The sequence below is a fragment of the Microcaecilia unicolor genome, chromosome 11 (assembly GCF_901765095.1).
Source record: "Microcaecilia unicolor chromosome 11, aMicUni1.1, whole genome shotgun sequence".
Lineage (NCBI taxonomy): Eukaryota > Metazoa > Chordata > Amphibia > Gymnophiona > Siphonopidae > Microcaecilia > Microcaecilia unicolor.
The window spans coordinates 36,514,759-36,527,970 of NC_044041.1; the positions used below are offsets into that span (position 1 = coordinate 36,514,759).

Sequence of the window (13,212 nt, forward strand, 5' to 3'; positions counted from 1 at the left end):
AGGAATACAGTATTTCTTCTCATGCGCTGGGTGGCGTCAGTCTGCCATATATGGGAACGTTTCCCTTATTAGGTAGGGATTGGGATGCCATTAGATACCAGGAGTTATAGTTGAATGTTGTGGAGAGGAGGGGGTGTACCCTAGATACCAGGGATTATTTTTTTAAATGTAGTGGGGAGGGTGCCCTAGACAGGGCAGGGTGGGGTGTAGGCTAAACACCAGGGAAAGTTGTTTGGATGTGAGGTGGAGGGGAGGGTGTGTGCATGCAGACAGCCCTGGTAAAAAAAAATAAAAAAAAATTGGGTGGGAACAGGTCACTGTTTTACTTCCCTGCAGTCCTATCTAATGGCTTCATATGCATTAATCTGAATGCAAAACGCCGCCATATATATCGCGCTCTCAGGCCTGGTGCAGTGCCTGTGCCCTCGTGGCTCAGCTGGCAGTGCAATACCACCCAGAGAAGCGCGCCGTAGGCAGCACAACGCAGACCCCGCCTTCCCAAGCTCCGCGCGTGCGCAGCAGTGCCGGCTGGGCTCCCAGCTCCTGCTGCTTGTGCTTGTTATTGTCTCAATTGCTGTTCAGGCGGATCGGATCCAGGGGACGTAAGCCGTGCGCGTGGCTCTTTTAGGACTGGAGCTGTAAGCTCGAGCTGCCGTGCTCGTGAGATTGGTTGGTGGAGGGGAGAAAGGGCACCACGAGCGTGAGCCCACCCCCCCCAATTATGTCACTGCAGCAATGTCGGGCGGTGTGGGAAGAGCTGGAAGCTGAGTTTCAGCTGCTGCAGGTAGGGCTGGTAGTGTTTTTTGTTCTCTATGCTTGGTGTGTGCTGCTGCGTGCATGGTGGAGGGAGGGGAGATGGGTTTCCCCCGTTGTTTGAGGAAGGTGATCCCCCCAAGTGACGGGGTGATTCTTCCTAAAGTAACATAAGGGCTTCCCGTGCATTCCGTTATTCCTGCCTTCTTCGGTTTCCTCGCCAATCGCTGGGGCTGGAGATAGGGAATAACTTGGGGGTGAGGGTACTGTACTAGGGAATATTTCAACAACACTGATCGCTTTGTTCTGGCCCCCTTGTGCAGTTTTTCCTCGGCAGAGTGCAGTCTTCAAATCTTAGTACAGCTGCTTGTGGCACACAGTGCAGGGTGGTATTTCAACAAAATACCATGTGAGTCAAATTTAGAGTGACAGTTTAAAAGTCTGTTAAATAATATGTAATCTGTTGAGCATTTCCTTTCCCGGAGGATAGAATTAATGTTATTGCCCACTGGCACCAAAAATAATTGTTTCTGTAAGTGAAGCAACTGCACCTTGTATATCTGTATTAGCCTCAGCAATAGGTCACTGTCTTGTCTGTTGATAGTATAGAATGATAATGTGTGAAAAATACTAAGCCCTCTGGGGAAGAAACACTGTACCTAAATATAACTATTTTTTTTTTTAATTTGGATTTGGAAAGACCAATAATAAAATCTAAGTCCAAATATATAGGGAAGGAGTCAGGTGTAGGAGCAGGTCACACCAGTAATTCTGTATCGCCTCTTTTTGAAAGTACAAAGTGAGGGTATAGATGACCCAAAAACTTGTGCAATGATATTTTTGTGTAGTATTTCTTTGATATGTTCTCCAGCAAATGCTGCAGTAAACCGTAACATCGTTTTCTCTGGTGAGTGGTGACCATTGTTTAATTGGGTTTATGCGTCTGTATTTGCTTGTAAGAATTTAACATTGACTGATTGTTGTCTTGTGCAAACTTTGATTAATCCTGTTTTGAATTTTTATTCTGAGCCGTAGCTATTGTTTAGAAGAGAAAAATTGCACCCACTTGTGCTTGGTTTATACTCATCAGCAGTGCATATTTTCTAGTGAAAAAGGTGCCGGTACTCAAATGGCAGGCCTTCAGGGGGTGGGAGTGATCACTGAGGGACCCACCCCACAATAGCCAGCCCCCCCCCCCCCCCAGTAACAGAACCTATGATAAGGCAGAATTGTTGTGGTGAGCCTGAGCTCTTTCATTAAAACTTGGAGACCATGGGTCAGTTTTAGCAGACAATGGAAAAGGTGCCGGTACTCAGTATCCCCAAGTACCCCCTCAAAAAAAGCCCTGCTTATCAGTATCCAGCTCCTGTTTTTAGGTCAGCTAAACCTGTCAAAGGAAGGGGAGAACTGAACAGTGCTGTGTGAGCGGTGTGGTTTCACAAGGCACAAATACTGCTCCCAGCCAGTGGCATAGCTAGACCTGCAATTTTGGGTGGGCCCAGAGTTAATATGGGTGGGCACTATGGCCTAATATTCAGACAGCAGGAGCTAGCCAGGCTGCCTCCCTCAGTCAGAGCTGAGCTGGATATTTAACCCTTTAGTGTCCTATGTTCCCATCAATCTCTACCCCTTATGGCATATTACGGGAACATTGAACACTAAAGGGTTAAATTAATGTCAGGCCACTTCCGGTGACTGGTATTGAATATCTGGTTTATTTTTGGCTACTTTAAACATAATTGGCCATGCCGATATTCAGTTAAGTTTAAACTGGCCAAAGATATTCCTGCTTTTTGGTGGCCTAATTTGCCCACAAAACTTAGCCACCAGTGCACTGAACATTAGCAGATAGCTGGTTATATCGTGCAATATAACCAAGTTATCTGCTAAGCTCTAACTGCCAATATTCAGTGGGAGATAACTAGTGGTGGTGGGAGGCGGGGCTGGTGGTTGGGAGGCGGGGATAGAGCTGGGCAGACTTATACGGTCTGTGCCAGAGCCGGTGGTTGGGAGGCGGGGCTGGTGGTTGGGAGGCGGGGATAGTGCTGGGCAGACTTATACAGTCTGTGCCCTGAAGAGGACAGGTACAAATCAAGGTAGGGTATACACAAAAAGTAGCACATATGAGTTTATCTTGTTGGGCAGACTGGATGGACCGTGCAGGTCTTTTTCTACCATCATCTACTATGTTACTATGAGGCATATTTTCAAAGCACTTAGCCTTCCAAAGTTCCATAGGTTTCTATGGAACTTTGGAAGGCTAAGTGCTGTGAAAATATGCCTCTATGTTACTATGTAGCGATCTCCCATTGAATATTGCCAGCTAGCCGGTTAAATGCCATTTAACCAGACAGGAGCCATTCCTGGCTGATTAAATGGTTTTAAATATTGGGTAGACTGAGCACAAAAAAAATCTACAAAACATCTAGGAAATTTTCATTCTCCAAACCAAAACGTGTTTCTGGTTCGAAAATCTCTATGTACCATTGAGTTTTGGATGTTTTCAGCAAAACATCCAAAGATGGATTTAGACATCTTATCAAAAATGCCCCTCCACATGTATCAAAGGTGGCACTTGGGTCTGTTAGAACTAATATGACATTTCCAACAATCATCAACAAAGTCCAACCAAAGAGTTTCTGTACTATGGAACTTTCGAAAACCATATTGAAACTCAGAAAGACACCCCCCCCCCCCCCCCGCTTCTCAACAAAATCAAGCAGTTGTGTTAAAACCACCTTTTCTAAAACTTTAGATAAAAATGGTAAATTGGACATCAGTCTAAAATTATTCGGCAGACCTGTCACAGTCCACAGCTAAGATGTTTCCTCTTAGTTTCGCATAGAAAAAATGTGCTAAAATTCTGGTTGGACCTCTGTAATAGCAACATAAAAGCCCTTCATTGTCAGATGTAACACTAAATCTTATGAAGGAGCTTTTCTGAGCCTATGTAGCAAACCTTATCAACACAAATACCAATAACTGTGAATATACACAAAAGCAATACTGGAAAACACAGACTGGTCAGACTCATATAGATCCTCACACAAACCACATGCCAGCAGAATCTCTCACCTTGGGTTGCATGCAGAACACAGACAAACCCTCACCAATTTCAGAATAAAGGATCAAAAATTAGAAATTGTCCTGTAGCCCAGCATCAGCCTTGCCCTTCCCTCCCCCACCCCTCCTGTAGCCTGACATCAGCCCTGCCCTTCCTACCCCCCATAGCTACTACTACTACTACTTAACATTTCTAGAGCGCTACTAGGGTTACGCAGCGCTGTACAAATTAACAAATAAGGACAGTCCCTGCTCAGAAGAGCTTACAATCTAAAGGACGAAATGTCAAGTTGGGGTAGTTTAGATTTCCTGAGAAAAGGTGTAGTGATTAGGTGCCGAAGGCGACATTGAAGAGGTGGGCTTTGAGCAATGATTTGAAGAGGGTAGGGAGGGGGCCCGGCGTATGGGCTCAGGGAGTTTGTTCCAAGCCTGGGGTGAAGCGAGGCAGAAAGGGTGAAGCCTAGAGTTGGCGGTGGTGGAGAAGGGTACTGAAAGGAGGGATTTGTCAAGAGAGCGGAGGTTACGGGTGGGGACATAAGGGGAGATGAGAGTAGAGAGATAAGGAGGGGCTGCAGATCGAGTGCATTTGTAGGTGAGTAGGAGAAGCTTGAACTGTATGCGGTATCTGATCGGAAGCCAGTGAAGTGACTTGAGGAGAGGGGTGATATGAGTATATCGGTTGAGGCGGAAGATAAGACGTGCGGCCGAGTTCTGGATGGACTGAAGGGGGGATAGATGGCTAAGTGGGAGGCCGGTGAGGAGTAGGTTGCAGTAGTCAAGGCGAGAGGTAATGAGAGAGTGGATGAGAGTTCGAGTGGTATGCTCGAAGAGGAGGGGGCGAATTTTGCTAATGTATAGAGGAAGAAGCGACAGGTCTATCTGCTGGATATGCGCAGAGAAGGAGAGGGATGAGTCAAAGATGACACCAAGGTTGCGGGCAGATGAGACAGGGACGATGAGGGTGTTATCAATTGAGATAGAGAGTGAAGGGAGGGGAGAAGTGGGTTTGGGTGGGAACACAATAAGTTCCGTCTTGGCCATGTTTAGTTTCAGGTGACGGTTGGACATCCAGGCAGCAATGTCGGATAGGCAGGCCAGTACTTTGGCCTGGGTTTCCGCAGTGAGTTCTGGTGTGGAGAGATAAAGCTGGGTGTCGTCAGCATAAAGATGATAGTGGAAACCATGAGAAGAGATTAGGGAGCCTAAGGAAGAAGTGTAGATTGAAAAAAGAAGGGGCCCAAGGACAGAACCCTGGGGAACTCCAACAGAGAGCGGGATAGGGGAGGAGGATGAGCCATGAGAGTGCACTCTGAAGGTACGATGGGAGAGATAAGAGGAGAACCAGGAGAGGACAGAGCCCTGGAACCCAAGGGAGGACAGTGTGTCGAGAAGTAGGTTGTGATTGACAGTGTCAAAAGCGGCGGATAGGTCGAGGAGGATGAGGATTGAATAGTGACCTTTAGATTTGGCAAGGAACAGGTTATAGCCCAGCATCAACCCTTCCCTACCCCTTCCCCTCATATTCTGTCAACAGCCTACCCTTCCCCATAGTCTGACATCTCCCCTACCCTTCCCAATCATCCACCTCCACCCAAAAGCCCACCAGCATGAAATATAAAACACTAGTAAAAAAGACCCGTTTCTGCCTCTGATGAAATGGGCGCTAGGGGGCACGGGACTCCCTTCCCCTCCCCTTACGCTAGTCTCCCTGGTGGTCTAGAGGTACCTGTTCGGTTGGGGCAGGAAAGAAAGAGCCCCCTCTTTCCTGCCCGTAGCAGTGCTGCTAGCTGCCCTACTGCATCGTGTGGGAGTCCGGCTCTTGGCGTTTCAAAATGGCCGCCGAGAGTTGAAGTCTCGTGAGGCAGCGTGAACTCTCGGCGGCCATTTTGAAACTCCGAGAGCCGGACTCACACACGATGCAGCCGGGCAGCTAGCAGCAGTGCTCCGGGCAGGAACGAAAGCGAACAGGTACTGCTAGACCACCAGGGATAGTGGCGTAAAGGGAGGGGAGGTGATGGGGGGAGGGAAGGTGATGAGGGGAAGAGGGGGCGACGGGGGGCGAGGCGGTACCTTTAAAGGGGCGGGATGATGGGCACGTCCTCGGCGGCTGTGATTTGTTGGAAGGGGAGCGTTCATTTGCCTTGTTGTGTACGTGTTCCGCCCTCGATGTCATCACATGTGACGCGAGGGCGGGGCATGAAGACATGGTGAGTGTTGTGGCTTCACCACCATGAACTTACGAACCGGTGTGTGAGTGCCTGCAGTGACGTCAGTGTCCTCAGAACGTTGAGGGTGCGTTTTATTATAGTAGATTTTTTTTTTTAACTGGACATTGCAGAGCCTAAATACAAATTTTTTTTCCACCTGAGCACAGTGCAGTGACGTTTCCAGTGCAGCAATTCCAGAGAAGTCTACTGACCTTGATCAGTGTGCACATGGGAGGTGCAGTGCTGGAGATTGGCCACAGAGGAGTAGGCTTCATGTCAGTGCCACTACAGAGGCCACTGACACACTCCTGGAGTTTGGGGCAGGAATATTATAAGTGCCCGGATATCCCCAGCTACACAGGATGGGGCCAGCCAAGACGGCTAAGTTAAAGGCAGCACTAGCTGGCGGGGCTCCCGACTCCCCGACTTTGCCGCAGGTTCGAGTCCACCCAAGTCATGAAGGATCATTGTGCTCGTCACGCATTCTGCAGGGGCAGACAGCTAGAGGAGCTGCCTATAATAACAGCAGGCAGCAGCTGCAGGGAACAGATGCAGAGCAGCAGACAGCAGCCCTAAGAGCATGGAGTGGACCCCCCCCCCCAATGCCGACTCCTGAGCAGCAGCAAACAAGGCAGGAGGGTTGATAGTTTGCTTGCTGGAGGCCTGTAGCACTGATAAATCAAAAAAATAAAATAAAAAATAACACCGGAGCTGCAGGGCTTAGCTCGGGGGTACTTCTCTGCTTCCTACATACAGCTGAGCTAATGCTATTGGCAGTGGTGTACCAAGGGGGGCAGTTGGGGGCGGTCCGCCCCGGGTGCACGCCGCTGGGGGAGTGCCGCGCGCCTGTCGGCTCTTCGTTTTCATGCTCCCTCTGCCCCGGAAAACGAAGAGCCGGCAGACGCGCGGCACCCCCCCTCTAGCGGCGTGCACGGGGGTGGGGGTCTTTCACCGGGGGAGGGCGTCGTGCTGTTCCGGGGGGGGGGGGGCGCTGCACCCGGGGGCGGGGCGCATCGGCGATCCGCCCCGGGTGTCAGCCCCCCTAGGAATGTCACTGGCTATTGGAGTACTATGGCTGAGTAGTGTACAGCTAGCTGACAACTGATTGGTGGATCACTGAGACTGGGTTGGCCTGATCCAAAAATAGGCCCACCCGTGGCTATGCCCCTGCTCCCAGCCCACCCTCTCCTATCAGGGCTTGATCACCATTAGACAAGACTAGGTGGTCACCTAGGGCAGGAAAGAGCAACTGCAGTCAAAGCAAAGCAATAGTCTTTAACAGCCACACAAACTCAAAAAGAATTATCATCAGCCTGTAAGTTCATGCATAGAACCAGTGGGAATTTCCACATAGCCCATTTACTTAGGTAAATGACTTTTGGAAACTAACCTCATTAGATATATGTGCTGGGGATCTGGAAATTAATTGAGGAGGGCACAGCTGTGAATTTGCCCTAGGCTCCTAATAACCTTGCACGGGCCCTGCCTCTTTTTAGGGGTTGCAAAGTGGGAGGGTCAGTAGATGCCAGTAGGCGAGTTTCACAGAGTAGGATCTGGTACTGAGGCAGGGAACTGATTAAACTGGAAATGTTGTTGCATCATGTTCCCAGAGTACACTGTGGTGGTGAGAGACCCAAACACATCATAGTTCAGCTGAACTTGTCTGTATTTTGGGTAGGTGGGGACTGTGGTGCAAAGCTGAATTTCTGTTATAAGGGATCATTAAGCTTTAAAAAAAAAACAGACTTACAATGTAAACAATCAAACCTTCAATTGCAAAAGTCTAAGACAGACAGAGAATGATTAATTATTAACTTATTCTTTCTACAATTAATTTTTAAAAATCTGTCTGATGAAATCTGGTGCTTGTTAACATCTCAAAAACACAAAAATCACTCCTATTGTATACAGTCTGTAGAAGAGCACAAACACCTGAACTGTGATAAAGAATTTTATATAAATGAAATAGCCTCAATAGCCCAGGGAACCTACAATAAGGACTCCACTGAATTGGCTAACATCATGGGCTCTCACTACTTTCCGAAAAAACCCACAGATAACAAAAAAACTCCCTAACTAAGGGAGAAAAAGTGTCTGTGAACAGAAAACGGAAAGCGGAGTATTGTCAATTATTGAAAGACAGTCCAAATCAATGTGCCCCACTACAGAGAGTACTAAATGGATATAGAAAACTTATAAATTCACTTCATAGACCTCTTAATAAAATGAACTGGAACGATACAAAAATAGAGCACAAATACAGTGTCTACTGTTCAACAAGAATCAGCCATGACATTCGAAAAATACAATCACTTAGCTTGAAGCGATAATTTTTGCCTCAGAAGTTAGAACATCCAAATTTCCAAACTTCAGCAGTGAAAAGATTTCAAAATGGCTGGTACGTTCGCGATGGATTGAAAAGAAAAAACATTTTTTTGTTTTTTGATATTTCTCCTGAAGAAGGTTGCGAAACAGTGGGGTCCCTTGCTGTCGGGAAAGTTTGCAAGACATTGCGAGTGTGGAGGACTACCCATTACTACCCACTTTGTAAAAAATTGGATTTGATTTAACTTCATGACCGGTGCAAACATTTGACAGGAAGCAACGTACCAGCCATTTTGAAATCTTTTCACTGCTGAAGTTTGGAAATTTGGATGTTCTAACTTCTGAGGCGAGCATGAGATATGGAGCCCAAACAAGGACCCACACCATGAAACCACCACCAAATAACCGTGTGGTCCTTAGAAGTGAAGGGTCATTGTAGAGCTTGCGAAAATGTTTTCAGCTCCTCTGCAGTGTTACACAAAGTGACACTGGTACCCCGTGTTATCTGCACCTTCCCAGGGTATTGTACCACAAATGAGGTGCCTCAATTTCTAAAATCTGTGCAGTAGGGTACCAGAGCACGTTGACTCACCACAACCTGGCCAGAGTAGTCATTAAACAGGAGCAATTTATCCACCCGCATGTTCCAGTGTATGGTTTTTGCGGTACAGAGCCATCAGGCGTTCCTTATCAGTGAAATTAAGCACAAGGGACAGCAGTGGTCTAGACCGCTGTGCATCAGGATGTGGAGGGGCCCACATGATATACTCTTGCAACCTTAAAGACCACCACTGCCATATACAGGCCCAACCGCTGCGGAAGCCAAGTTTCCATCAAAGTTCACAGCTCTTTCGCCAGTACCACTTCAGGCATTCTTCCACAATTCGCAGGTTATTCCTCCTGCCTCTATTCTCCTGATCCTCTAGACGATCAAGGAGTACTTTGCAGCGCTCTTCCAGGCCCCGCACCGTGTGGTTCTCAAGCTGCAGTACCCAGTGCTCCACATTAGTGATCTCTCGCCTGAGCCTCCAAACGCTCCTTTATCTTGTCCACAGTGTGTTGAAGCTTCGCCAACTTGTCATCTAAAACCGCTCACAAGTTGCACGTCGGCTCCTGTATTGCCCCCTCATGAAGGGTGAAGACTGGAAGCAACGGTGAAGAGACTCCAGATGCCATCTTGAGAGATTCAGGCTTCAGTTTTGCTGGTTGCAAGGTGCGACGTGGCATGCCACAGCTACAGGGCTCAACCAGGAACACTTCACGAGGCATCAAGTGAAAGGAAGAAGTTGCCCACTGAAGGTAACACAAAGAATTATCAAATACACCGCATTTCAGGCGGTATTGTAGGAGTCGGGAGCAGAGCTAGAGGGAAAAGCCACTGCTCAGAATGCCATCATCACATGACCCCTACACCCCCCTCCCCAACACACACCCACAATTTTGAGTGTATTTTTGACCTGGAAATTTTTCTCTTCGGATTCTATGTCAATTGCAATCGGCCTATATGAGGTGACGGTGACAGTGCCACAAGCTTTTCTTTGCAATTTTCTCTATTTTTGAACTTCTCCTAGCACAGTTGTTACGGTGGTGGGCCTTAACCGGAAGCCACAAACTGTAGCTCCCAAGGAAGCTCAATATGCAGCTACTCTAGTTCCGGCAACTAGATGCCACCATTAGGCAAATGACTGAGGTGCCTTTCTTCAAAGGCTACCAATGCAGCTTCCCCAGTCCTGGCTGTCTTGGGGCGTGAAAGGCAGATACAAGAAAAGCAAGGCGCAGTGCCCCCCCGGGTGCACTGAGCCGCCATTAACATGGTGCTGTGCCCCAACGGGGCATGCGCACAGATCCCAGTGGGGTTCAAAAAGAGTCTAGCGGGAACTTTCCCGCCATACGGCAGCACCCCGCTGGGATGGGTGGAGAGAAAGAGGGGTATATAACCCTGAAGAGGAGCCTGGACGACCTCTTCCGACATCCGGGCATCAGATTACACCCAGCCCCCCCCCACCCGAGAAGAAATGTAACGCGATCACAGATATACTATGTCGCAGCTTTGACGGGGTACCCAAGCCTGAGGGAGTAAGCTAGGCAGCCGGGATGGTTGTGCTTACGATTGAGCTACCTTGCTTTGCGGCGGGGAGCTCAGTATCTGGTTGACCAGTCTTGCTAAGTTGTGGCGGACTGGGTAGGCTACTAAGCCTGAAGGCTGACTGGCTTGGGTATACCCATGGTTATGATGTTTATATTTAAAATAAAGCTGCGGCCAAGTTGTGCCATTTCAAGAAATAACTTGTGTCATGTTGCTATTGAATGTCATGAATACCATTAGCCCCATAGGCGCCCGGTATAAGAGGCTTGGGGAGGCTAAGCCTCCCCAGCCAGAAGTGCAGTAAGGGCGGGGTGGGTGCAGCTTATTAACATCTCCCTCCTGGCTTCCCCCCCCCCCCCCCGACTGTTGCGTGATGGTCCCGATCTTTACCCCCCGTCGTCCTGACTAGTGCGGTGCCGCTCTCCCCCTCCGCTCCTGTCACGTCTTTCAATGAGGCTTCCTTCCTGTAGCATCAGCAATGATGTAAGTGCCGCTGCTTTCAGCCTGCCCCGGAAGCCTTCTCTGGACTGCGTCCCTCCTACGCGGGAAGCTGTTCAGAGAGTGCTTCCGGGGCAGGCTGAAAGCAACGGCGCTTACATCATTGCTGATGCTACAGGAAGGAAGCCTCGTTGAAAGACGACGTGACAGGAGCAGAGGGGGAGAGCGATACGGTACCGCACTGGTCTGGGAGGGGGGAGGGGAAGTGATCCCAGACAGACCGACCAAAGGGAAAGGGGGGTGGAGAGAGGAGGATGTGAGATGCCACATCTAAGGGGAAGAGGGAGGAAGGAAAGCAATGGCAGGGCATGGGAATGGGAAAAGGGGGGGTGGAGAAAGGAGTAAGAGTGATGGAAGCAAGAAGGGGAGGGAAGAGAAAGTTGGGATGCATGAGGGAGAGGAGAGATGCATGAGGACGCTGGAGGAGAGAGAGAAAGTGGAAAAGGGCAGGGGAGAGCCAGAGAGAGATGGGGAGAGAAAGAGGGGACATGGAAGAGAGCAGTGGAGAGCCAGAGAGAGATGGGGAGAGAAAAAGGGGACATGGAAGAGAGCAGTGGAGAGCCAGAGAGAGATGGGGAGAGAAAAAGGGGACATGGAAGAGAGCAGGGGAGAGCCAGAGAGAAGATGCTAGATGGAAGAGGGGTACACAGAGAGAGAGAGATTAGTGGAAAGATGGCGGGAGAAAGAGGGGACATGGGCAGGAGAGAGAAGCTGCTGGGGAGAAACTGGGGGAGACCCTAGCTGTCAGACGGAGAAATGCTGAATGAAAGGAGGAAGAAAGAGGGAAAAGCTGGAAGGAGGGGGCAGAAAGAGGGAAGACACTGGACGTAAGGGTAGGGAGGGAAAGAGGAAAGACACTGGAAGGATGGGGATAGAGAGGACATGCTGAATGGAAAAGGGTCAAGAGAGAGAACTGTTTAGAAGGAAGGAGATATAGAGGGAGACAATAGACGGAAGGATTGGGAGAGGGTAATGGGTAGAAGGATGGAGAGAGAAAGAGGGATGACACTGGATGGAATGGTAGGAGAGAAAGAAGGAAGGTGCTGGACATGGATGGATGGAGGGGAGGGAAGAGAGAAATCTGGACATGGATGGAGTGGAGAGCAGGGAACAGAGGAGAAATGTTGGACAAGGATGGAGGGAAGGAAAGACAAAGGAAGTACATGCACATGGATGGAGGGGATGGGAGAAATGCTGGATATGGATGGAGGGAAAATTGCTGAATTTAAGGGCTGGATCGGAACACTTTGAGGGCAGATGCTGAAACTGGAGAAAGGATAGGGACAGGGCTACAGATGGTAGACAGAACGCATAAGGACACAGGAGGATGGTGGACATGGTGAGAGAAAAAATATCAAATGGAAAGAAGACACTGGGACCAAAGCGAATAGAAAAACTAAATGATCAGACAACTAAGGTAAAAAAAAGTATTTTATTCAGAATTTATTAACTGGAATATGTCAGCTTTTGGAAATGTGCATCTGTGATATTTTGCATGTAAGTTTCAATTTTTATAGTATTGCTGCATGCTGAGTCTGACTTCTTGAGGTAACTTTCCAGTTTTGCCTTCATATCTGTTGTGTCATGTGTTTTTCATGTGTAATCAAGGTGCAGTATTCTACTAGTGTGTAGTATTTACAGCCCTTTTTGGGTTTTTTTTTTGTTTCACTAGGTTTTAGAGCCCAGTGTAATTACAGTGCTGCCTTTCCACGCATAAGGTTGTAGCTCGTCCTGTCCTTGGAATTAGTGCTGTTATGGTTTGCTAAGGTTATGAGTGTGTTTTTGCACAAGTTTGTGTATAGTGTTTTGCAGTGGAGAGATTGTGTATTGGCCTTACTGAGGTGGCACCAAAACATCAGAAAGGGTTTTAGAGCCTAAATCATGACACACTATCTCTTGAAGGATCTACATATAGTCGTTAATAAAAGGAGCTCATTGTGAACACTATCCACCCTAAAAGGGTGTTTTGTGACTCTACATGAGAATTGTGATATTATGATCCCTTGTTTCATATTGTTGACGGTCTGCATTTTCCATATGGGTGGTATATTGGTGTATTAGGGTCTGCCTAGTGTTATGGTACAGTAAGGTTCTGAGTGTGTTTTTGCACAAATTTGTGCATAGTGTTTTACAGTTGAGTGATTGTGGTTAGTATATGCTTTGAGCAACCACTTTATTCTTTGACATATGATACATATCTAATATCTAAATTTAATAAAAGTTATTGTGACTTTTATTTTTATTTATTTTTTCTGTGTGTTATCAGACAATTATGGATTT

General features: G+C 48.0%; 1 protein-coding gene across 2 annotated transcripts in view; it reads left to right on the forward strand.

Annotated features, from left to right (window-relative positions):
- The first annotated feature begins 535 nt into the window (after nucleotides 1–535).
- TMEM120B (transmembrane protein 120B) overlaps nucleotides 536–13,212 on the forward strand; it is a 78,280-nt gene continuing 65,603 nt past the window's right edge. For both annotated transcript variants that reach the window (XR_003943848.1, XM_030219460.1), the window contains exon 1: nucleotides 536–784. Coding sequence is in view for 1 of the 2 variants with exons in the window: in XM_030219460.1 (XP_030075320.1) it covers nucleotides 722–784 (63 nt within the window). In the remaining variant the exon portion in view is untranslated. The remainder of the gene's footprint in view (nucleotides 785–13,212) is intronic.